This window comes from Podarcis cretensis (assembly GCF_951804945.1).
Source record: "Podarcis cretensis genome assembly, chromosome: 16".
Taxonomy (NCBI): Eukaryota; Metazoa; Chordata; class Lepidosauria; order Squamata; family Lacertidae; genus Podarcis; species Podarcis cretensis.
The window spans coordinates 29,839,390-29,862,973 of record NC_137186.1 but is presented as its reverse complement, the minus strand read 5'-3'; the positions used below and the strand labels follow the sequence as shown (position 1 = coordinate 29,862,973).

At 49.7% G+C, this 23,584-nt stretch overlaps 2 protein-coding genes across 2 annotated transcripts; both read left to right on the top strand.

Moving 5' to 3' along the window:
* Positions 1 to 787: 787 nt before the first annotated feature.
* Positions 788 to 3,003, top strand: LOC307205243 (uncharacterized protein; the record flags this gene model as incomplete). The annotated part of the gene is made up of 6 exons (XM_079957438.1): positions 788 to 1,007; positions 1,175 to 1,270; positions 1,404 to 1,712; positions 1,780 to 1,920; positions 2,033 to 2,053; positions 2,729 to 3,003. The coding sequence occupies exons 1-6, from the start codon at positions 875 to 877 to the stop codon at positions 3,001 to 3,003; spliced, it is 975 nt and encodes a 324-aa protein (XP_079813564.1). The 5' UTR covers positions 788 to 874.
* A 7,828-nt stretch (positions 3,004 to 10,831) lies between these two features.
* ESS2 (ess-2 splicing factor homolog) lies at positions 10,832 to 21,805 on the top strand. Its single transcript, XM_079956877.1, has 10 exons — positions 10,832 to 11,116; positions 13,219 to 13,387; positions 13,967 to 14,062; positions 14,389 to 14,558; positions 15,460 to 15,580; positions 16,029 to 16,162; positions 17,721 to 17,823; positions 18,729 to 18,838; positions 20,606 to 20,721; positions 21,216 to 21,805. Exons 1-10 carry the CDS (start codon positions 10,964 to 10,966, stop codon positions 21,499 to 21,501), a joined length of 1,458 nt encoding a protein of 485 aa, XP_079813003.1. The 5' UTR covers positions 10,832 to 10,963; the 3' UTR covers positions 21,502 to 21,805.
* Positions 21,806 to 23,584: the final 1,779 nt, after the last annotated feature.

Here is a 23,584-nt window from a genome sequence, read left to right as displayed (position 1 = left end):
CTCTTCTACTCTTGTCTTATTTATTAATTTTTCATTTCTTTGTTTCTTTAATTGCCAGACAGGGATCTTCCTGGTTTATTTGCCCATTCAAAATTTTTATATTTCCAAAATTTGATTTTTTGAGAGTAGAATTTTATTGTATTCTACTCTCAATAATTTAATTTCTTGGTTTAATCTCTTTATTTTTGCTTGCGTAGCCCAATTTTTCCTTCCTTTTAATTTCTTCTAAAAGCTCTTTTTCTTTTTTTATTTATTTTTATATGCTATTGAGTTTTGCTGTATGAAATATCCTCTAACAACTGCCTTCCCAGCATCCCACACTGTTTTTAGACCTGTCCATTTCCTCCAATTGTTTTCAAAATATTCCTTCAACAACTTTCTGGCTCCTGGTATTACTTTTTGGTTTTTTAATAGGAAAACATCCATTCTCCACCTTTCCCCTCCCTTTCTTCTCTTTTCCTTTAAGAGTTAATGATACTGGATTTTGATCTTTGAGTGTTTTGGGCAATATTTTGGCATTCTCTGCTTTAATTGTCATTTGCTTACTAATCCATATACTGTCGATTCAACTATACAATTTTTGTGTGTGGCAGAACCATCACGATTCGCAGGCAGCGGCGGCAGGCAGAGCAACAACAACAACCAAGGTGGAAAATCATCATGTGCAGGCAAGGGAAGGCAGAACAACAACAAAAACCAAGGCAAAACCATGATGATTCGCAGGCAATGACGGCAGACTGAAGAACAACAACAAACGTGAAACATCACTTTGCGCAGCCGAGGGGGCAGGCACAACAACAACAACGAAGGCAGAACCATCACAATTCGCAGGCAGGGGCAGCAGGAAGAACAACAACCAAGGCAGAACATCACCATGCGCAGGCAGGGGCGGCAGGCACAACAACAAGAACAAGAACAACAAGTGCAGAACCATCACGATTCGCAGGCAGAAGCGGCAGGCACAACAACAACAACAACAAAGGCGGAACATCACTCTGCGCAGCCAGGTACAACAACAACAACAACAACAACAAAGAAGGCAGAACCATAATGATTCGCAGGCAGGGGTGGCAGGCACAACAACAACAACAACCAAGGCGGAACCATCACGATTCGGAAGCAGGGACAGCAGGCAGAAAAACATCCAAGGCAGAACATCACTCTGCGCAGGCAGGGGCAGCAGGCACAACAACAACAACAACAACAACCAACGCGGAACCACAACGCTTTGCAGGCAGCGGCGGCAGGCAGAACAACAATAACAACCAAGGTAGAACCATCACAATTCGCAGGCAGGGGCAGCAGGCACAACAACAACAAAGGCGGAACATCACTCTGCGCAGCCTGGGGCGTAAGGTACAACAACAACAACAACAACAACAACAACAACAACAACAAAGAAGGCAGAACCATCACAATTTGCAGGCAGGGGCAGCAGGAAGAACAACAACCAAGGCAGAACCATAATGATTCGCAGGCAGCGGCGGCAGGCAGAACAACAATAACAACCAAGGTAGAACCATCACGATTCACAGGCAGGGGCAGCAGGCACAACAACAACAACAACAAAGGAGGAACATCACCCTGCGCAGCCAGGGGCGTTAGGTACAACAACAACAAAGAAGGCAAAACCATCACGATTCGCAGGCAGGTGCGGCAGGCACAACAACAAGAACAACAAAGGCGGAACATCACCCTGCACAGCCAGGGGCGTTAGGTACAACAACAACAACAACAAAGAAGGCAGAACCATCACAATTCGCAGGCAGGGGTGGCAAGCACAACAACAACAACAACAACAAAGACGGAAAGTCACCCTCCGCAGGCAGGGGTCGGCAGGCACAACAACAACAACAATCAAGGCGGAATCACAACACTTCACAAGCAGCGGCGGCAGGCAGAACAACAATAACAACAAAGGTAGAACCATCACAATTTGCAGGCAGGGGCGGCTCGCACAACAACAACAACAACAAGACCAAAGGCAGAACATAACCCTATGCAACCAGTGGCGTTAGGTACAACAAAGAAGGCAGAACCATCACGATTCGCAGTCAGGGTAGGCAGGCACAACAACAACAACCACAACCACTAAGGCGAAACCATAACACTTTGGAGGCAGCAGCGGCAGGCACAACAACAACATCAACCAAGGCAGAACCCTCACGATACTCAGGCAGGGGGGGCAGGCACAACAACAACAACAACCAAGGCGGAACATCACCCTAGGCAGGAAGGGGTGGCAAGCAAAAAAACAACAACAAAGGAAGAACCATCATGATTCGCAGGCAGGGTTGGCAGGTACAACAACAACCAAGGTGGAACCATCACGATTCGGAAGCAGGGACAGCAGGCAGAAAAACATCCAAGGCAGAACCATCATGATTTGCAGGTAGGGGCGGCAGGCACAACAACAACAACAACCAAGGCGGAACCTTAACGATTCGCAGGCAGGGGCAGCAGGCACAACCACAACAACAACAAAGGCAAAACATCACTCTGTGCAGGCATGGGTCGGCAGGCACTACAACAACAACAATGAAGGCAGAACCACAACGCTTCGCAGGCAGCGGCGGCAGGCAGAACAACTATAACAACCAAGGTAGAACCATCACGATTCACAGGCAGGGGCAGCAGACACAACAACAACCAAGGCGGAACCATCATGATTCGGAAGCAGGGTCAGCAGGCAGAACAACATCCAAGGCAAAACCATCATGATTCACAGGCAGGGATCGGCAGGCACAACAACAACAACAACAACCAAGGCACATCCATCACGATTCGCAGCCAGGGGCAGCAGGGAAAACAACAACAACAACAAAGGCGGAACATCACCCTGCGCAGGAAGGGGTCGACAGGCACAACAACAACAACAAAGGCGGAACATCACCCTGCGCAGGAAGGGGTCGGCAAGCACAACAACAACAACCAAAGAGGAACCATCACGATTCGGAAGCAGGGACAGCAGGCAGAAAAACATCCAAGACAGAACCAATATGATTCGCAGGCAGGGGTGGCAGGCACAACAACAATAACAACCAAGGTAGAACCATCACAATTCGCAGGCAGGGGCAGCAGGCACAACAACAACAACAACAACAACAACAAAGAAGACAGAACCATCACAATTTGCAGTCAGGGGCAGCAGGAAGAACAACAACCAAGGCAAAACCATAATGATTCGCAGCCAGGGGCGGGAGGCACAACAATAACAAAAACAAAGGAGAAACGTCACCCTTCACAGGCAGGGGTCGGCAGGCACAACAACAACATATACCAAGGCAGAACCATCACAATTCGCAGGCAGGGGCGGCAGACACAACCACCACCAAAGCGGAACCACAACGCTTCGCAGGCAGCGGTGGCAGGCACAACTACAATATCAAACAAGGCAAAACCATCACAAATCGCAGGCAGGGGTCAGCAGGAACAACAACAACAACAACCAAGGCAGAACCATAATGATTCGCAAGCAGGGGCAGCAGACAGAACCACAACCAAGGCAGAACCATCACGATTTGCAGGAAGGGGCGGGAGGCATAACAACAACAACAACAAAAGCAGAACATCACTCCGCGCAGCCAGGGGCGGCAGGCACAACAACAACAACGAAGGCAGAACCATCACGATTCAAAGGCAGTGGGGGCAGGCAGAACAACTATAACAACCAAGGCAGAACCATCACAATTAGCAGGGAATGGCGGCAGGCAGAACGACAACAACAACAAAGGCGGAACATCACCCTGCGCAGCCATCACAATTCACAGGCGGGGTCGAAAGTCACAACAACAACAACAAGAACCAACGCTGAATCATCATGATTCGCAGGCAGGGGCAGCAGGCACAACAACAACAAAGGCGGAACATCACACTGCGCAGGAAGGGGTCGGCCGGCACAACAACAACCACCAAGCTGGAACCATAACGCTTCTCAGGCAGGGGGGGCAGGCAGAACAACAATAACGACCAAGGCAGAACCAACACAATTCGCAGGAAGGGGCGGCAGGCACAACAACAACAACAACAACAACAACAACAACAACAACAATGAAGGCGGTCCATCATTCTCCGCAGCCAGAGGCGGAAGCACAACAACAACAACGAAGGAAGAACTATCATGATTTGCAGCCAGGTGTCAGCAGGCACAACAACAACAACAACAACTAGGTCGGAACCATCACTATTCGCAGGCAGGGGCAGCAGGCAGAACAACACCCAAGGCAGAACCATCATGATTCGCAGGCAGGGGCAGCAGGCACAACAAAAACAACAACAACAAAGGCGGAACATCACTCTGCACAGGCAGGGGAGGGCAGGCACAACAACAACAACAACCAAAGCGGAACTACAACGCTTCGCAGGCAGCAGTGGCAGGCACAACGACAACAACAACAACCAAGGCGGGACCATCACGATTCGCAGGCAGGGGCAACAGGCAGAACCACAATCAAGGCAGAACCATCACGATTCGCAAGCAGGGGTCGGCAGGCACAACAACAACAACAACAACAACAACAAAGGCGGAACCATCACAATTCGAAAGCAGGAGCAGCAGGCAGAACAACAACATCAACCAAAGCAGAACAATCACGATTCACAGGCACGGGACGGCAGGCACAACAACAACAAGAACACCAATGGCAGAACCATTACGATATGCAGGCAGGGGTGGCAAGCACAACAACAACAACCAAGGCGGAACCACAATGCTTTGCAGGCAGCAGCGGAAGGCAGAACAACAATAAAAACTGTTAAGTTGTGGGTTGACATAGCAGACGACACAGCGATTTCTCCAAGTAGCTCTTTATTCTTGTAAGCTGGAATAGAACTGCCTGCAAACAGCTCAGCCGGCCTGCTTTTATAGGCAGCCGGCTGTCAACATTGTAACAACAACAGCCCAGAGTTCCCGCCTAAAATAACTGACATGGACCTGAGGGAAAACTATCTACAGACCTGAGTGAAAACTATATACAGTATCCCCCTGCTGGCCCAGGGTGAAACTTCACTACATAACACCCCTCCCCATCGAGATAAGGCGTTAGTTACAATCGTAATGGTTTCCTTATATACAGCACTACGCGTAATGGTTCAATTAGGCACAAAAGCATATCGGTTACATTTCCCGTACTTAGACCAACAGTGATACATGTCCAACAACATAGTCCTTTAAATAAGTTGGGCGCTTGGAAACTCTGCCAGACCGCCGGGGACTGGTAGCCAAGTCTGGAGGGCCACACAGTTCTTGCTGAGGCTGTGGTGCGACCCTAGGTGGCGTTGGAACCAACTCCCCTGGATCCGCTGCTGTGGGTGGAGCCTCCGCAAGTGGAGTGGTCTGAGTCTGTGGTAAGTCTGGCAGACCCTCTGAAGCGGCTTGGTTCGGCTCCACGCTGGTAGTTTGCGAGGGAGGTGTAGGTGGGGCCTCGCCATCTGTACGTGTCTCTTCTGGAGCCGCAAGCGTAGTTGGGGGCACCTCGGTAGTGTCCAAGTCCCCAACCCTGCGCCTAAGCTGGTCTATGTGCCGTCGCCACAAGCATCCGTCTTCGAGTGCCACCTGGTACGAGCGAGGTCCAGTGACTCCCACTACTGTGGCTGGCACCCAAGGAATGTCCCCCACATAGTTCCGGGCAAAGACCTGGTTTCCTGGGACAAATGACCGTGGCGCATTGGCACAGCCTGGGGGTTCAGCCACGGCAAAGTCCGGGTGTAGCCGGTCGAGCGGTGACCTGAGGCGGTGGCCCATAAGCAGTTCAGCAGGACTCCGCCCTGTGGCCGCATGAGGGGTGATGTGTTGCATGAACAAGTATTCGGTGACCCGCTCATGCCAGTCTCCCCGGTCCAGGCGCGCCAGTGCCTCTTTTGCCGAGCGCACCATTCTTTCCGCTTGCCCGTTGCTGGATGGATGAAAGGGTGCCGTTAGGGCATGGCGGATGCCCAGTCCCAAAAGATACCGCTCAAACGTGCCTGACGTGAACTGCGGTCTGTTGTCAGAGACAAGGACATCAGGACACCCATGCGTTGCAAACAGGCCTCGCAGCACCCGGATGACGGCTTCGGTAGTGGTGGAGGGCATCAGGGCGACCTCCAGCCATTTGGAATAGGCGTCCACCACTACCATAAAGGTCCGGCCGTGAAAGGGGCCAGCCAGATCGATGTGCACCCTCGACCAGGGTGTCTTTGGCGTCTCCCAGGTGTGTCCCTTAGCTGCCGGTGGTGCAGGCCTCGACTCTTGGCACGCTTGACAGGCGGACACCCAGGCAGTGATGGCATCGTCCATATTAGGCCACCAGACGTAACACCGAGCCAACGCCTTCATTTTGACAATTCCCGGGTGGCCAACGTGCAGAGCCTCCAGGACGCGCTGACGGAGTCCCTGGGGAATCATGACGCGGTCTCCCCACAGCAGACAGCCGCGATGAGCTGAGAGTTCATGTTGTCTGGTTGCGAAGGGCTGGAACTCCAATGCAAAAGGCCCTTGTGGCCACCCCCTCCACACCCAGTTGAGCACCCGGCTGATGGTGCGATCCCGGGCAGACGCGGAGGCCACAGTGGCAGCCGATACAGGCGCTGCCGGAAGATCCTCAATCAGAAGGAGCGATGAAGCTGGAGCCGGGTCTTCCACAAATGCTGGAAGAGGGCAACGGCTGAGGGCGTCGGCATGGTCCATCGATTTCCCCGGGCGATGGATGAGCCGGTAGTGGTAGGCAGCCAGGAAAACAGTCCATCGCAGCATGCGTGGCGAGAGGACCGGTGGAGTTGGACGATCACCGGCGAGGAGGCCCAGGAGTGGCTTGTGGTCAGTGATGAGGTCAAAAGTCCTGCCATAGAGGTATTCATGGAACCTCTTCACTCCAGCCACAAGTGCCAGTACCTCCTTGTCGAGCTGGCTGTAATTCCGTTCCGTCGGAGATAGCGTCCTGGAAAAGTAGGCGAGTGGTGCTTCTCTTCCATCTGGAAAACGGTGACTAAGGACAGCACCGATGCCAAAAGGTGAGGCGTCGCAGGCAAGGACCAGCGGCCTGGATTCACTGTACTGTACCAGCACACTGTCTGATGAAAGGAGAGCCTTGACCGCGTTGAAGGCCGCCGTCTCCCGATGACCCCAGGCCCAAGGCGTCTTAGTGCTAAGGAGTCGGTGAAGAGGCTCAGCCACTGTGGCTTTGTGGGGCAGGAACATGTTATAAAAATTCAGCAGCCCCAGGAACGCCTGCAACTCCGTCTTGTTCTTTGGGGTGGGGGCCTGCTGGATAGCGCGGATCTTGGATGTGGTCGGGTGAAGGCCGGAGGCATCGATAAGATAGCCCAGGAACTCTACCTGTGGAACGGCGATCTGGCACTTCTCCCTCTTTACCTTGAGCCCGGCCTCTTGGAACCTGGTCAGCACGGCACGGAGGCGCTCAAACAGCTGCTGGTGTGAGTCTGCAGACACCAAGACGTCATCAAAATATGGTACCATGCCCGGAAGCCCTTGCAGGAGACGCTCCATTAGGCTTTGGAAGATGCCAGGAGCCACACTTACCCCGAACTGCAACCGGCGGCAACGGAATGCCCCCCGGTGGGTGACGATCGTCTGGGCTTCAGCAGTGGCATCATCGACTGGCAGTTGTTGATAGGCTTGGGCAAGGTCCAGCTTAGCGAAGACCTTACCCTCACCCAGGGAATGCAGCAGGTGTTGGACAACAGGAACCGGATAAGCGTGCTGCTGAAGTGCCTTGTTGATCGTGCACTTGTAGTCAGCACAGATTCTCACCGACCCATCTGGCTTGACAGGCGTGACGATGGGGGTTTCCCACTTGGCGTGGTCAACCGGCTCCAAAACTCCTTGGGCGATCAGTTTGTCCAGTTGTTCGTCCACCTTAGCCTTGAGAGCAAAGGGAAACTGGCGTGGCTTTAGCTTGATGGGGGCGACTTGTGGATCAAGGCTAAAGGAGATGGGCGTACCTGTATATTGCCCCAAGGTGCCGTCAAAAACCTCGGCAAAGTCTTTGACCAGACCCTCAGTCTCTGCGTTAGAGATGCAGTTGATGCCGGTGACTTCCAGGCCGAGGGCATCAAACCAGTCTAACCCTAGGAGGCTTGGCCGCTGACCTTCGACCACCACCAACCGGAGCAGGCCCGAAAAATCCTTGAAGGCGATCCGGAACCGGCCAACGCCTACCACGGAATGTCGTTTCCCTGGTAGTCTCTCAGGTGTTGTCTGGACTGCTTCAGGCGCAACCAATGCTCGGGCCGTCGCGAACACTTCGAGGCCACAAAGGCTGAGGAGAGGCCCCGCTTCTGCTCTACCGACCCTCTTGTCAGCTCATTTGCTTGGAGGTAGCAGTCAAACCGAGCGAGGTAGGAGTCCCAGGATTCAGAGGCTGGGGCAAACGGCGGTAGAGGCACGAGTGAAGCCATGGTTCCGATGCCGACGTGGAGGCGATGGATGGTACACTGTGCTCTAGCCAGAACGGTCAGCTCTGAATTGGTTCTGCTCCGTGATTTCGCTCAGTGTTTCAGCTCCGTGATTCAGCTCATCTCAGAGGGTGGCCGCGTCTGGCTGTGCTCTGATGTCCATCGATCCCATCCTCGTCGCCAGTGTTGAATAGTGGGTAGACATGACAGACGACACAGCGATTTCTCCAAGTAGCTCTTTATTCTTGTAAGCTGGAATAGAACTGCCTGCAAACAGCTCAGCCGGCCTGCTTTTATAGGCTGCCGGCTGTCAACATTGTAACAACAACAGCCCAGAGTTCCCGCCTAAAATAACTGACATGGACCTGAGGGAAAACTATCTACAGACCTGAGTGAAAACTATATACAGTATCCCCCTGCTGGCCCAGGGTGAAACTTCACTACATAACAAAAACCAAGGCACAACCATCACAATTCACAGGCAGGGTCAGCAGGCAAGTTTCCCACTTCTGAAGTTCAATAAAGTTGTGGCCAGTTTGAACCCATACTCTGGTCTCTTGTCTCATCATTTGGGGTAAAGGGGTAGGCACCACAGACAGGGTTTAGCGCGTGTGCCCACAATAATTGCTGGCTAATCTGTCTGCTGGACGCGGCTGGTGCTGTGGGTAAAACCTCAGCGCCTAGGACTTGCCGATCGCATGGTCGGCGGTTCGAATCCCCGCGGCGGGGTGCGCGCCCGTCGTTCGGTCCTGGAGCCTGCCAACCTAGCAGTTCGAAAGCACCTCTGGGTGCAAGTAGATAAATAGGGACCGCTTACTAGCGGGAAGGTAAACGGCGTTCCGTGTGCTGCGCTGGCTCGCCAGATGCAGCTTGTCACGCTGGCAATGTGACCCGGAAGTGTCTGCGGACAGCGCTGGCTCCCGGCCTCTAGAATGAGATGAGCGCACAACCCTAGAGTCTGGCAAGACTGGCCCGTACAGGCAGGGGTACCTTTACCTTACTAATCTGTCTGCTCTTCCCCGCCCCCCCCAACAGGAACAGCTTTGCGAAAATAATGCAACAGCTACTTGACTCAGGACATCTATGGATTTCCGCTGGAATGTTTGTGGCCCCTTGCCGTCTCATCTCCTGATGCACATTTCCTAGTAGTCTCAGTTTCTGCATCTAATGAATAAACTATTGTCAGTTACCCTGCCTGGTGTCATTTCTTTCACTGAGTGTGTGAGGTATGTCAGTGTAGTGTATCAGAAGGCTTGTGGAGTCGCCTTTATGCAATTGTGGTCCATCCCCCCCCCCCCCGCCGCCCAAGAATAAAGTACAGTTTATGATGTACAGGATTCCTTCATAGTAACATCTCATATAAACATACAAGGTTGCCCCCCCCCCCCACTGTGTTTAGTGCAGTGTAATTCCATTATTTGGGATTTTTATTTATTATTAAATATTTTTCTTTTGCTTCACGGGAGGGCAGGAGAAGTGATGACAATGTACAACGCAAAAAAAATTGCATTAATTAACCAACATTTTTATTCATTTTGCAGCTGTGTTACATAATCAAAGTCATTAAAACCAAAGAAGTACAGCTCCCAACTTTGGAGATATCTTCACCCTTGTAATAAGCACCATTCCCACATAATAATAGCAGGCATTTATATAAATGAGGGGCAGTTATTATTGAACTATTATTATTATTATTATTAGCGCAAACCTTGCTTTGGGATTTATTGGAATAAAAAGCAGCAGAGAAATGGAATCAATCAATCTATCAATCAATCAATCAGGGTGAGGGGTGTGGCCTGGGGAGATTTTAGAGGGCTGGACTTGGAGGGCCAAATTCGATCCCAATTGGACCCCAAGTGGCGCAAATGGAAGAGATACTATGCCCGAAATTAATGGACTATGCAGAATTGGACAAAATGACAGGAAGGATTCGAAACATGCGGACTACAAGAAGTTTTGTAAGGAGAAATATATGAAGTGTTAAAAAGTAGAAAAAGATAGAGATATTGGTTATGAGTTTGAAATGTAATAGGGAAAAGAAGAAATGAATACTGAGAGATTAGACTGGAAAATTTTCAGACAGGACTGATGGAAATCAAAAATTTAAATAAGATGTAAAAGTATGTTTAATTACTGTTGAAAATGATATGTTAAAAAAACTAATAAAAAATTATATATATAGGAAGAGATACTACGCCAACCCTGCAATGCAGACCAGCTGAACCAAACCGAGCCGCACCTCGGCTTCCAAACAGACCCGGAAGCTGCAGCTGTTTGGCAACATCTACAGCTTACACCTCTATGGCGACGGATGGAGCGAGGCGTGGTTTCCTGACCTGGCAATTTCCCCCTCACAGAGACTACAAATCCCGAAGGCCTTTGCGGTTCCCCGCGACCTTTTCCGTGGGGGGGTTCTAGCCGCTCCGCTTCCGGGCGTCGGTGTCACTGTTGCCGGAAGCGAGGGTGCGTCTCCCCGTTCGGGCCTCTGCGTACGGCCGAAGGACCCCCGGGCGCGTTGCTAAGGCGACCGAGGTGCCGTTGCTGGGATTTTCGGGGCCTGGCGGGAGAGATGGGCGACCCGGGCCCCGCCGCCGCCGCCGCCTCGGCCAGAGCGCTGGTGCCAGTCCCGGCCGAGGCGGGCGCCGTGGCTGTGGTGAAGGAGGCGGCCCAGGAGGCCCCCAAGAGCAGCAAGAGGGTCCTGGACGAGGAGAGCTACATCCAGGCGAGCGAGGAGAATGGGAGCGGGGGGTCTGGCGGGGGGGGGTTCAGTGACGGCGGGGGGAGTGCAGTGGGAGTGGGGGGTGTCTGGTGCGCTGGGGGGTCCGGTGGGAGGGGGGGTTGGCGGTGGGTGTCTGGTGGGAGGGAAGGGGTCTGGTGGGGTGGGGGGTTTGGTGACAGCGGGGGTCTGGCGGGGGGTGCAGTGGGGGTGGGGTGTCTGGCGGGGTGGGGGGTCCGGTGGGAGTGGGGAGGGGTGTCTGGTGGGGGGGGTGCAGTGGGGGTGGGGGGTGTCTGGTGGGGTGGGGGGTCCAGTGGGAGTGGGGAGGGGTGTCTGGCGGGGTGAGGGGTCCGGTGGGAGGGGGGGTTGGCGGTGGGTGTCTGGTGGGAGGGAGGGGGTCTGGTGGGGTGGGGGGTTTGGTGACAGCGGGGGTCTGGCGGGGGGGTGCAGTGGGAGTGGGGGGGTGTCTGGTGGGGTGGGGGGTCCAGTGGGAGTGGGGAGGGGTGTCTGGCGGGGTGAGGGGTCCGGTGGGAGGGGGGGTTGGCGGTGGGTGTCTGGTGGGAGGGAGGGGGTCTGGTGGGGTGGGGGGTTCGGTGACAGCGGGGGTCTGGCGGGGGGGGTGCAGTGGGAGTGGGGAGGGGTGTCTGGCGGGGTGAGGGGTCCAGTGGGAGCAGGGTTGGCGGTGGGTGTCTGGTGGGGTGATCGGGGGTCAGGTGGCAGCGGGGGTCTGGCGGGGTGGAGGGTTCAGTGGGAGTGGAGGGGTCTGGCAGGGCATTTCCTTGTCTTGGGTGTTTGGAGAGACAGTGTGGTGCTGTGCGGGGTATTATTGTTTGTTTGTTTATAGTAGGGTGGACTATTGGGTTGTTTTTATATTTATTATGTATTTTGTGGTTTTATATCTTGATTTTATTCTGTGATCTTCCCTGAGACCCCTGGGTGTAGGGCAGTATATAAATTCAATAAATAACTATAATAATTATTATTATTAAACGTCTAATGTGTTTATTAGTATACAGTGGTACCTCGGCTTACATACACTTCAGGTTACATACACTTCAGGTTACAGACTCCGCTAACCCAGAAATAGTACCTCGGGTTAAGAACTTTGCTTCAGGATGAGAACAGAAATCGTGCTCCGGCGACGACGGCAGCAACAAGAGGCCCCATTAGCTAAAGTGGTGCTTCAGGTTAAGAACAGTTTCAGGTTAAGAACGGACATCCGGAACGAATTAAGTACTTAACCCGAGGTACCACTGTATGTGGTTTTAACCATTGGAGAGATGCCAACGTAACTGCAGGCCTTTTCTCTCTCTCTCTCTCTCTCTCTCTCTGCATTATATTCCCCCCCCCCACCCCGCCAAGTCTACATCAAAGGGCTGTTATTATGTTTTCTGTATTTATATCTCACCCGTTAACTGAAGATCCCTGTGGGTTTTTTGTTTTCGCAACAACACAATGGCGTGGGAAAGCAGTTTGGACACGGGTGGGTTGGGCAGGTCCTTGGCAGTATGTATAATGTATTGAAAATCAATAAAATAAAATAAATGCATACACTAGAAGGGCGGTAAGGAAGGCAGCATTGCAGAACAACTGACAGACATTGGATTTGGACATTCAGGTGTTGGCTTGCTTGAGAAGCAATATCCTGCACATATTTCTTTAGAAGAAAAATAAGTAAATGTGGGTGATGCCAACAGGCAGACCTTATAAATTCGTAAGTCTGCTCGTCATGATGGCTGTTTTCTATCTCCACTGGTGACAGCGGTTATATTAATTTAGGCCAGCTGAGTTTTGGATCAAAACCTTTGTTTCTTGGGGTGCAAAACAAGGCATTTATTTATTTATTTATTTATTTTATTGAATTTATATGACGCCCTATACCTGCAGGTCTCAGGGTGGTTTCTCAGGTACCTTGTAAGATGGAATACATTGCTAGGGTGTCACGGCACATGGGTTGAAGGTTTGACAGGCCCGGGCCAGCAAGCCGCTCTACTTAAGCTAAATTTCCGAGGATCTTGCCGTGCAGACCACAAAATTATACTACGCGTTCCTTTCATTTTTTTTATTTTCCTCCTACCCTGAAACATTGTTAATTTGGCATTTTGCAGAGCCTGGAGAAAATCATCCAAAGGGATTTTTTCCCTGACGTTGAGAAATTGCGTGCTCAGAAGGACTATCTAGATGCTGAAGAAAGTGGTGATTTGGAGAAAATGAGGCAGATAGCCATCAAATTTGGCTCTTCCTTGGGGAGAACTTCCAAAGACACCCCTGCACCATGTAAGTATTTCTTTGGATCCTTGGATTATTGGTGTTGATGTTTATCATAGAGTTTTGAACATGTTCCTTTGTCATTTGGGGGTGTCTTTATGATTTGCAAAGAATACTCAGTAGAGCAATTTTAGATGCATCACCGAAACCTGCATATAATGCTGCTGACAGGGCCAGAATACTCTTTGGGGGTTTGTTTGTTTGTTTGTTTTTGTTTTGTTTTTTTAAGTTTTGTTTTTTTGCTTTTCCTTTCAGTCTTTTCTGTTTCTCGAAAGAGTTAGAGGCAGCATTTATGGAACCTTTGGCCCTACAAGTGTTGCTGATCTACAGCTCCCATCAGCAAGTATGTGGCCAGGGGTGATGGGATTTGTAGTTCAGCACCATCTGGTGGGCCACAGGTTCCCTACATGTGATATGTGATACCCCCTTTTATCCTGTGAGGTACTTAGGTGGATGGGGGTTGTGTTAATCAAGTACACACACTGCACTTTGTGGCTCAGTGGATATTTGAACCGGAGCCTTGTCTATGCTGGCTCTCGGAACAATACATTCCTAAATCATTGTTTTTTCAAAAACGCTTTTGAACAGATGTTACTCCAGCCACGTTTGAAACACCCGAGGTTCATCCCGGTGACCCCCCGACATTGAATAAACCCAAGCTCCCAGTGAAAACTACAGAGGAAGGTAAGAAATTCTCATTTTGCTTGTTTGGGTTGTTCTATATGTTGCTGTTTGGTTTCAGGGCTGAGAAGGATGTGAAACAATTCCTCCTGGTATCCCTAGTATTAAAAATTGGGGGCAGGGGCTGCAGTTTGGTGATATAAGAGCGCATGGTTTACACACAAAAAGATCTCAGGTTCAATCCCTGTCATCTCTAGTTGTATTGTGTCGTAGCTTCTGGTATCCTCATTGGTGCCTTGTTTAAAGGCATGGGGAAATCCATCCTTTGAAGGACTGAGGCAGGACTTCAAAGTCTTACCTGTGTTTGCTTCCTCCCCACTTTTCTAAAGGTGAAACGGAGGAAGAAGAGAGCAAAGATGCTCTGCCCAGCCTGGACAGCTTCTTGGCAAAACACACCAGCGAGGATAACGCTTCCTTTGAGCAGATCATGGACGTGGCAGAAGAGAAGGAGAGAGCCAGGCATTCATGGCTCTACGATGCAGAAGAGGAATTTGCCCAGGTGCGGGAAAGAGCTTTGTGTATCTCCATTATTTAAATAGCTCTATGTAGGTGACTGATCTTCCCTTGGTAAGAGAGGACCACCAACACAGCCCTCCCTTAAGACTTTTAGATGGCATTCTCTTCTGAAATGATCACCTATGGTCCTGAAGCATATGCAGCAAACTCACTCTAGCCAAGCAATCTGGTCATGGTCAAGTGCTTGGGGTCTGTAGATGAACCGGTATGTGCCATACACACAGTCTTGACTTCTAATGGGAAAAAATGGGGTTGAGCCATGTTTTCACACCAAGCATTCCACAAAGTAATAAAGTAAGGCATGCATATCTTATACCGTATTTTTTGCTCTATAAGACACACTTTTTCCCCTTCAAAAATTAAGGGGAAATGTGTGTACGTCTTATGGAGCGGATGCAGGCTCCTTGGCTTCAGCGATAGCAACGCAAAGCCTCCGAAGTGCAGAGGGAGGCTGTGCTCTGGGGGCTTCAGGCAGATATCCGCAAGCCTTCGGAGCGCAGCGAGAACTCCTGCTGCGCTCCGAAGGCTTGCGGATAGCCACCTGAAGCCTGGAGAGCAAGAGGGGTCGCTGGAGAGGCACTGCACAGTTTTCCCTCTCTGCGCAGCGCCCCTTCAGTGAAGCGGGAGGAGAAATGGAAGGGGCTCCGTTTCTCTTGCCGCTTCGCTGAAGGGGCGCTGAGAAGAGAGGGTGAGAATTTTTTCCCCTCTGTTCTTCCCCGCCTATGGTCCGGTGCGTCCTATAGAGCAAAAAATACGGTAATTATTATAAGATAATAATTATATACTCCCCAAGTAAATTGCAGGCCCACTTAATTTGCACCTTTTTACTCTTATGTACTACCGTTTGTGCCCATCACTGAAGATCTTTGTCAAATCTGTTTCAGCGGCATCAGGAGCAGCTGGCACTTCCGTCAGCAGAAGAGCAGCAGGCCCTGGCGAATGGGAAAGCTGGGGTGGAGACATGGGAGTACAAGGCTAAGAATTCCCTCATGTATTACCCACCAGGTGAGCTCAGTGATGTCGCAAGAGTCTCCAGCAAATGGAGACAGCCAAATGGACCGATAGCTGTAAGTGTGTGTTTGTATGTGAACGCACACACACGCCGGACAGGATTCTCTGCATCTTCTTCCCTGTGTGTCTTCTCATCTTTCAGTACCTTTTCAGAATTAACTATTTTGTTGGGCCTAATTGGTCATTGCTGCCTTTGAGGTGCTCCTTCTGAGTTCTAATATTATGGGATGGGGGGTGGGAAATACTGATTCATTCTCTGCACCCTTGAGAGATGAGCATGGAAGTGTAATTGTGAGAAAACTCATCCTCTGTTCTTCTATTTGAGTTTTCATTCTTAACTTACGGGAGTACATTTTTCTTTTAAAATTGCAAATGGCAAGACTCTTGTTTGCTGCTTTGATATCAGGCCTCCGGTCTGATGCTAATGTTCTGCCTTTTCCAGGTGTTCCCGAAGAGGAGAATGTGTTTAAAAAGCCACGGGAAGTTGTCCACAGGAACACCCGTTTCCTGAAGGATCCGTTCAGCCAAGCCTTGAGCAAATCCCAGCTCCAACAGGCAGCAGCCCTCAATGCTCAGGTTAGAGAGCTGATTTAACTTTCCCACATCCTATTTATTTGAAATTGGTGTGTTTCCTCTACTTACAGATGGATACACTTAAAATTATATATTCCACCCACCCCACATACATGCAGCTGAGGGAAAATTCTACCCTTACTAGCTTTAAGCAGAGCATCTTTAAAGTCCTTCAATTGATTAAATGCAATTTTTAATAGGAAAGAGAAGGCTGGTGAGTTCCAATGGAGAGAGCCTCTTGCAGAAGACTTTGTATTTTAATATTTGGCTTGCAGAAGACTTTGTATTTTAATATTTGGCTGGAAGCCGCCCAGAGTGGCTGGGGAAGCCCAGCCAGATGGGCGGGGTATAAATAATACATTATTATTATTATTATTATTATTATTATTATTTGCTCTCCTCTGTTTATATTGACCGTCAGTGGTTGCATTTGCATTTTGCACAAAACCGTGGTGAATGAACAGGAGGGAACCACAGCAAGCCGTGGATGCGAACACCTTTGCTCCTTGTTCAGCTGGGAGGATGACTTTGGAAGCTTTTACTCCTCCCCTATTAATCACGCCTTGCCATAACACCCAGACAGGGGATCATGATTAGTTGCAAAACAAGCCAGCTTCAGATGTGGGTGTTGAAGGTGACTTGATTACAACTATTGTATTGTATTTAGTGCATTTCTATACTGCTCAATTGTTGGCCTTTGTCAGCGATGTACATAAAAATTAACCATGCAGAGAGTAAATCAATAAAAATCGTAAAACCAAACAGAAACGCAAACACTACCTTTTAATGCCTGCTTGAATAAGAAAGCCTCTGTCGTGCCTCTTAAGTTCAGCAAGGAGGGCACCTGTCTAATTCAGTTTGGAGGGAGTTGCAAGGCTTATGAGCCGAGCAGTTCAGCCACAGGGGACCTCCAGCTGAGACTCCCCCAAGGATTTTAGTGATTAGACAGGGATAAAAAGGATCAGTCTGTTCTTAACATATCCTGGACTAAGTTGCTAAAGGGCCTTGTAAATGAGTACAAGAACCTCAAATCTGGCTCAGAAACATTAAACCACAATTCCTTGTCTGGATGACAGAAAAAGCTAGGTTTAAGTAAAACCTATGAGTAAAAGCCTTTGAAGTCCTTCTGCCAGCCATCGAGAGGACGAGTGTGTGATCCGAAGGATTGTTGTGGATCTTCCTTGCTTATGAGCATCGTGCTAAATCTTGGTTTAGCATCAGGTGCAAATATGACCAGTGAAGTATATGGCCAAACATTATAAAATAATCAAATGATGAAGAATCAGTTTAAGACAAAAAAGCAGATTTTTTTTGTTGAAGTTGGGGAGGGGGGAGCTTGATGCAAGATCTGCCTTAGAGGAGTTAAAGAGTCAGAGCCTATATACTATACTATACTATACTAGTATACTAGTATATACTATACTATACTAGATGGTTCAGGATTAAGTGGTATAAATATTTGAAATAATTTTTAAAAATACATAAAATGTTAAGCAAGCTTTTTGAATCTGTGTAAGCAATTGTTACCAAACTTTTCTTTTTTTTCCTTTGCGAAATCTAGTACAAGCAGGGTAAAGTAGGTCCTGATGGGAAGGAGCTCATTCCCCAGGAATCGCCAAAGGTCAATGGATATGGATTTGTGGCCACGCCCTCCCCAGCTCCCGGTAAGAAGAGGCGGGTGGGGAATACCGAGAATTGTGTTGTAGAAAAATAAATTAGCTTGCACTTAGACAAGGCAAAACTGATATTTTATTAGCAAATGTGACTGAATGCTTAGCCCCCCAAGTCCACAAAACCTTGTTCATTGGGAAAGGGCAGTTTCAGCCACAGGAGCGAATTCTGCAGGGTTATGGGGAAGAAAGCATAGCTTTCTAACAGGTTCAAGCAAGGGGATGGCTCATAGAGTAAACAATTACATTGTGATTCCTGGCATTGGCTAGTAATAGGGAGTACATAATGGAGAGAGTGTTTGTGGGCAGTCAGCTAAGGTATGGAGAGGAGAGGGTGCCTGTCCCTTTAACTCTTTATTAAAAGGTAAAGGTACCCCTGACCGTTAGGTCCAGTCGCGGACGACTCGGGGGTTGCGGCGCTCATCTCGCTCTATAGGCCGAGGGAGCCAGCATTTGTCTGCAGACAGCTTCCGGGTCATGTGGCCAGCATGACTAAGCCGCTTCTGGCGAACCAGAGCAGTGCACAGAAACGCCGTTTACCTTCCCACCGCAGCAGTACCTATTTATCTACTTGCACTTTGACGTGCTTTCGAACTGCTAGGTGGGCAGGAGCAGGGACTGAGCAACGGGAGCTCACCCCGTCGCAGGGATTCGAACTGCCGACCTTTTGATCAGGAAGCCCTAGGCTCTGTGGTTTAGACTTTATTACTGACCTGCTTAGCTAGGGTCAGGCTGCATAGCAATTGGGCAACCACGATCCCGCCCCCCCAAAGGTAGTTCTTGTGGATTTAATTGAAGGCTACCACAACTGCAGTTCAAGCTATAACTGGCAATATTTAAGCAAAGAGCCTGTCATAAGTCTGTCTCATTAGACTTAACTTGTGAAACTCTATTCATAGGTGTGAACGACTCCCCTCTTATGACGTGGGGTGAGATTGAAAGCACCCCTTTGAGGTTAGAAGGCTCAGACACGCCGTATGTAGACAGGACCCCTGGACCAGCCTTCAAGGTATTTAAAGGGCGAGTTTCTCAGAACATTGTCTGCTGTGCAAACTGGGTGGAGCCTGGCTGCACAAATGAGGTTGTGGCTTCCAGCTGGGTGGGGGAAGTTGGCTGAAATAGCATGCAAGGTACAGCAATTGCCACTTGGGCATCAGAAACATCTGTTCTAGCCTCGGGCATATTAAAGCCCCGAGCTGACTTGCTCTGAGTGTGCACCAGTAGCCAGCGGGAACAAAGTGACAAAGGCAGCAGGGAATTTATGGGTCTTCTCCTGCTGCCCACTTCCTATGGTGAAGGTAAGGGAATCTTGATGCCTGGTGTTTCTTTTCCCTGGTTCAGCCCCATCACCCACTGCACAGTCATCTGGGCCCAAAGGCTTTAGAGCTCGTATGCTGCCTTTGCAGCACACCTGCATTTGCTGTGATAAATGGGCAAAAAGGTGAAGAAGAAATGCGTGTCTCCTAGCAGTCAAAATTGCATGCAGTGGGAGGGCATTGATGGACGGCAGTTATTATTAAAGCTATCCAGTACATCCATCCAGCACATCCAAGTTTAGAGATCCGTGTTTCATCTTTGCCCTTGATGTACCTTTTCTGTAAAAAAAAAACCCACCAGTATACTTCTTGCAAAAGCGAAGCAACTTTAAGAAGGTGGCTCAGATAGAGGGTGTTTCAGTTTTACACTCTTGTGTATTTTTGCAGTTAAGTGAGAAGGGTGTGTGCACCTTTCTGTTTCCGCTTCAGGGCGACATATTAAGTTCTCTCACCACCACGTACTTGCCCAGTTGCCTGTGAGGTAGGTCAGGCTGAGAGATGGTGACCAACCTCAGATCACCCAGTGAGCTTTGTCTCATACCTGGAATTATAACCCGGGTCTCTCTGAACCAATCCATTACTCTAGCCCCGGGGTAGCTGACGTGATGCCCTCTGGATGGTGGACTCCAACTCCCATAAGTCCTAAACAACATCTCAGTAGTTGAGGATGATGGGAGGTGTAGTCAGGCAACATCTAGAGAGCCACAGGTTCCCCTACCCCAGTCTTAGGCTCTAAGATCTCTTACTGCCCTAGTTTGAGTAGCACTTTTGAAGAGTATGGAGCACAAGGTGTAGAGCTTCTGTGTTTGCCCTGGAAATGTTCAATGCAGGGATGGAGGTGGAATCCAATAACATCCATAGGTTCCCCACCTCTGGCTACATTGCTTTTATAGCAAAAGCACAAGTGAGCAATGAACCTATGGCTGGAAAGTTGAGTTTCTCGTGTAGCAGCAGCTAGACTGGTGACTGGGAGCGGCCGCCGAGACCATATAACACCAGTCTTGAAAGACCTACATTGGCTCCAAGTGCGTTTCCGAGCACAATTCAAAGTGTTGGTGCTGACCTTTCAAGCCCTAAGCGGCCTCGGTCCAGTATATCTGAAGGAGCATCTCCTCCCCCATCGTTCTGCCCGGACACTGAGGTCCAGCTCTGAGGGCCTTCTGGCGGTTCCCTCACTGCGAGAGGCCAAGTTACAGGGAACCAGGGAGAGGGCCTTCTCGGTAGTGGCACCCGCCCTGTGGAACGCCCTCCCATCAGATGTCAAACTACCTGACATTCAGAAGACATCTGAAGGCAGCCCTGTTAGGGAAGTTTTTAATGTGTGACATTTTAGTGTACTTTTCATCTTTGTTGGAAGCCGCCCAGAGTGGCTGGGGAAACCCAGCCAGATGGGCGGGGTACAAATAATAAATTATTATTATTGTTATTATTAGCACCGGTAACCCCTGGTCTTTTCCCAGATCCTGGAGCCTGGTCGCAGAGAGAGGCTAGGGCTTAAGATGGCCAACGAGGCAGCTGCTAAGAACCGAGCAAAAAAGCAGGAAGCTTTAAGAAGAGTCACGGAGAACCTCGCGAGGTGAGACTTTGCTAAAATCGGGGGCCTCTTTTCCAAAAAGCTAACTGCAGCATTCAAGAGGGAAAACACATTGGGGGGAAACCAGGAAGACTTGGCATTTTTAGAGTGCCAGAATAGCTAACCTGAATTTTGGATGTTGATTTTTAGAAGCAAAGAAATTGGATGTCTTAGCTTAGTGGTAGATATTGAATGCTCTGCTTCATCTGTTCTTCAGGTACCTTTTTGGTAGCCAGGGCTATGTCTGGGAGGTAAACAATCCTCTTTTCTGGGTACTGTGTGAATTGTAGTTCTGTGTGGGGAATAGGGGGTCTCCAACAACTCTCAGCAGCCTCTGGAAGAAGCCATGACTGTTTAAAGCAGTGCCATGATACTTTTACATGGATATTGCAGATAGAGCCTTACCTAGTCACAACCAACCAATGCAAGTCGTCTCTGAACTAAAATTATTATTGGTTTTATTTTAAAAACCCATGTGTTTCTTTTTCTTCTTCTAGTCTTACTCCCAAAGGACTAAACCCAGCGATGTCACCAGCCATGCAACGCTTAGTAAACAGGACTGCCAGCAAATTCACAGACAAAGCCCTCCGAGCCAGCTACACCCCGTCCCCTGCACACCTGAGCACACCTGGCTACAAGACCCCGGCAGGTGGGCCGCAGACACCCACTGTCACCCCAACTTCCAGGACAGCGTCTCAAACACCAGGGACTCAGGACCCCACCTCAATCACGGACAATCTGCTGCAGCTGCCTAAAAGACGCAAAGCCTCGGATTTTTTCTGAGGAACGGCATCTCTCTTTCTCCTCTGCAGGACCATGCATAGCAGAGTATGCGGATATAGCAGACAGAATAGACACAATAGCGACAAGAAGGGCTGCCCAGATTTTCAGGATTGTGTCTACCCTCCAAACCTGTGTTGCTGCTGCACTTTTGTCAGCTGCAAGGAGTAACACAGGTAGAAGAAGCCTTTTTTGGCCAGGCGTCAGGTTTGATCTTTGTCGCCTTCTGTGCTACATGAGCCCAGGAGCCAAGGAAAGAAAGACTGTAGTTGAAATGATGTATGTGACTGTCAGAGCCACCCTGGGTCCCAGCTCACAAGAGACCAAAGTCCAGTCCAAGTTATATATAAAAGGTTTTATTGAAGATCATTGTCGTCATTACATCCAAACTCCGTGGCTCCACATCTGTTACCCTTAGATGTTAGAAGTCCCCTCTGAGTCCGTCCCTCCCCTGCACCAATTTAAGAGGCTTGTGCTGCTCCACCTTTTCCTCTCCTTCCTTTTCCGCAGGGTCTTCCTGCCCCCCTGTGTTCCCTCTTTCCGGGACTCCCCAGAGGCTGAGTCTTCTCCTGCCTGCTGCCCCCTCCTTCGTGCTTTAGCACCAGGCTCCTCCCCAGAGCTCTCCCCACTTCCGCGCGCCTCCACATTTGAACTTGGCGCGCGTACGTTGCTCCTGACCTTCCTTTCAACAGCCACACTGCTCCCGGTACTGCTTTCCGCCCCTTCCGGCAGGACGTCTTGCCCCGATCTCCTTCCCCCCTCTGCTCCTTGTTCTGTTCCTCCCGACACACTGGTAACTCCACCCTCTTCACTCCGTTCCGGTGGAGAAGCAGGTCTCGATCTCCAACTCCCACTGGCGGTTCCCCCTACGTTTCCCTGCTCCTGACTGCTTCCCCCTTGGGCTCCCCTTGGCTTGACCAGGGGGGCTCCCTCTTGGGAATCCTCCGATTCACTGGACGGACTCATGGACCATCTCGGGTCATTGTCGTCCTCTTCCTCGTCAGGCTGGAATCCTTCTCCCTCACTCTCGGTCTCCTCCCTCCTCTGCGCCTCTCTCCCTGAACCCCTGACAGTGACACAAAGGGGACCTTGTTGTTTGCGTTTGGGTGCCTCTGATTCTGTCTGTACAGGCGTATGTTTTTATTTATTGAACACAGAAAGCCTTGGGATAAAGATTCGGCACAAATCAAGGGTATGCCTGCAGCTCTCAACATCACTGTTGGAAAAATTCTGATGAATATATGAGAGCCACTTTCCAGCTTTACATTATTCATCCAGGGAATGACTTTCAGGCTACTTCTCAGTGACGTGTGGCAATTGGCAGATGTGGAGAATTGGTATTTCTGCTTGGGAGGGCCAGAGCTTTTGCTCTCAGATGCCTACAGGAAGCCTGGCTTTGGTTATGGGATGTGTAAGCATGATATCCCCCAAAGCTGGAAAAGGTTGGTTTTATTTTTAAAAATAGTAATTTATTTTTGTATATTTTGCTCTTCTACCAACAGTATCCAGAGCAGCATACAACACACTTGGTAAAGCATATAGTATATAATCAATAAAAAGTACGTGTACAACTGAAGAACTGTGTGTAAAAGTAATAAGAACAGAAAACCTAAATAAAAAACCAACAGCAGCAGAGGTAAAACATATTGCAAGTTAAAACTGGGAGCAGTATTAGGAAGTGTTAATATATTGAATCTTCAGGGAAATGTGCTTTCAGTTCCAGTGAAAGGCTCACAAAGTGGGAGCCTGATTAATTTTGGGACTGGCAAAGTATGCCAGAGTCCGGCTATTGCTGTAGCCTTCAAATGTCATTGGACTCCAGCCCCCAGCATCCTTGACCATTGGACATGCTGGCTGGGGCTGATGGGAGTTGGAGTCTTAACAACATCTGGAAGGCCCCAGGTTGGCCATCCCTCTACTACAGGAAAGGCTTTCCAGGCAATGGAGTTCTGATCTTAGAAAGCCATTTAGTTAGTCTCTCTTGGAACCAATAAGTCATTGTGTGTTAATGATTTCAGGTGTGCAGAAATGGGTGGCACTTGGAATTCACTGCACCACTTGTCTGTATCAGAAGAACATAAGAAGG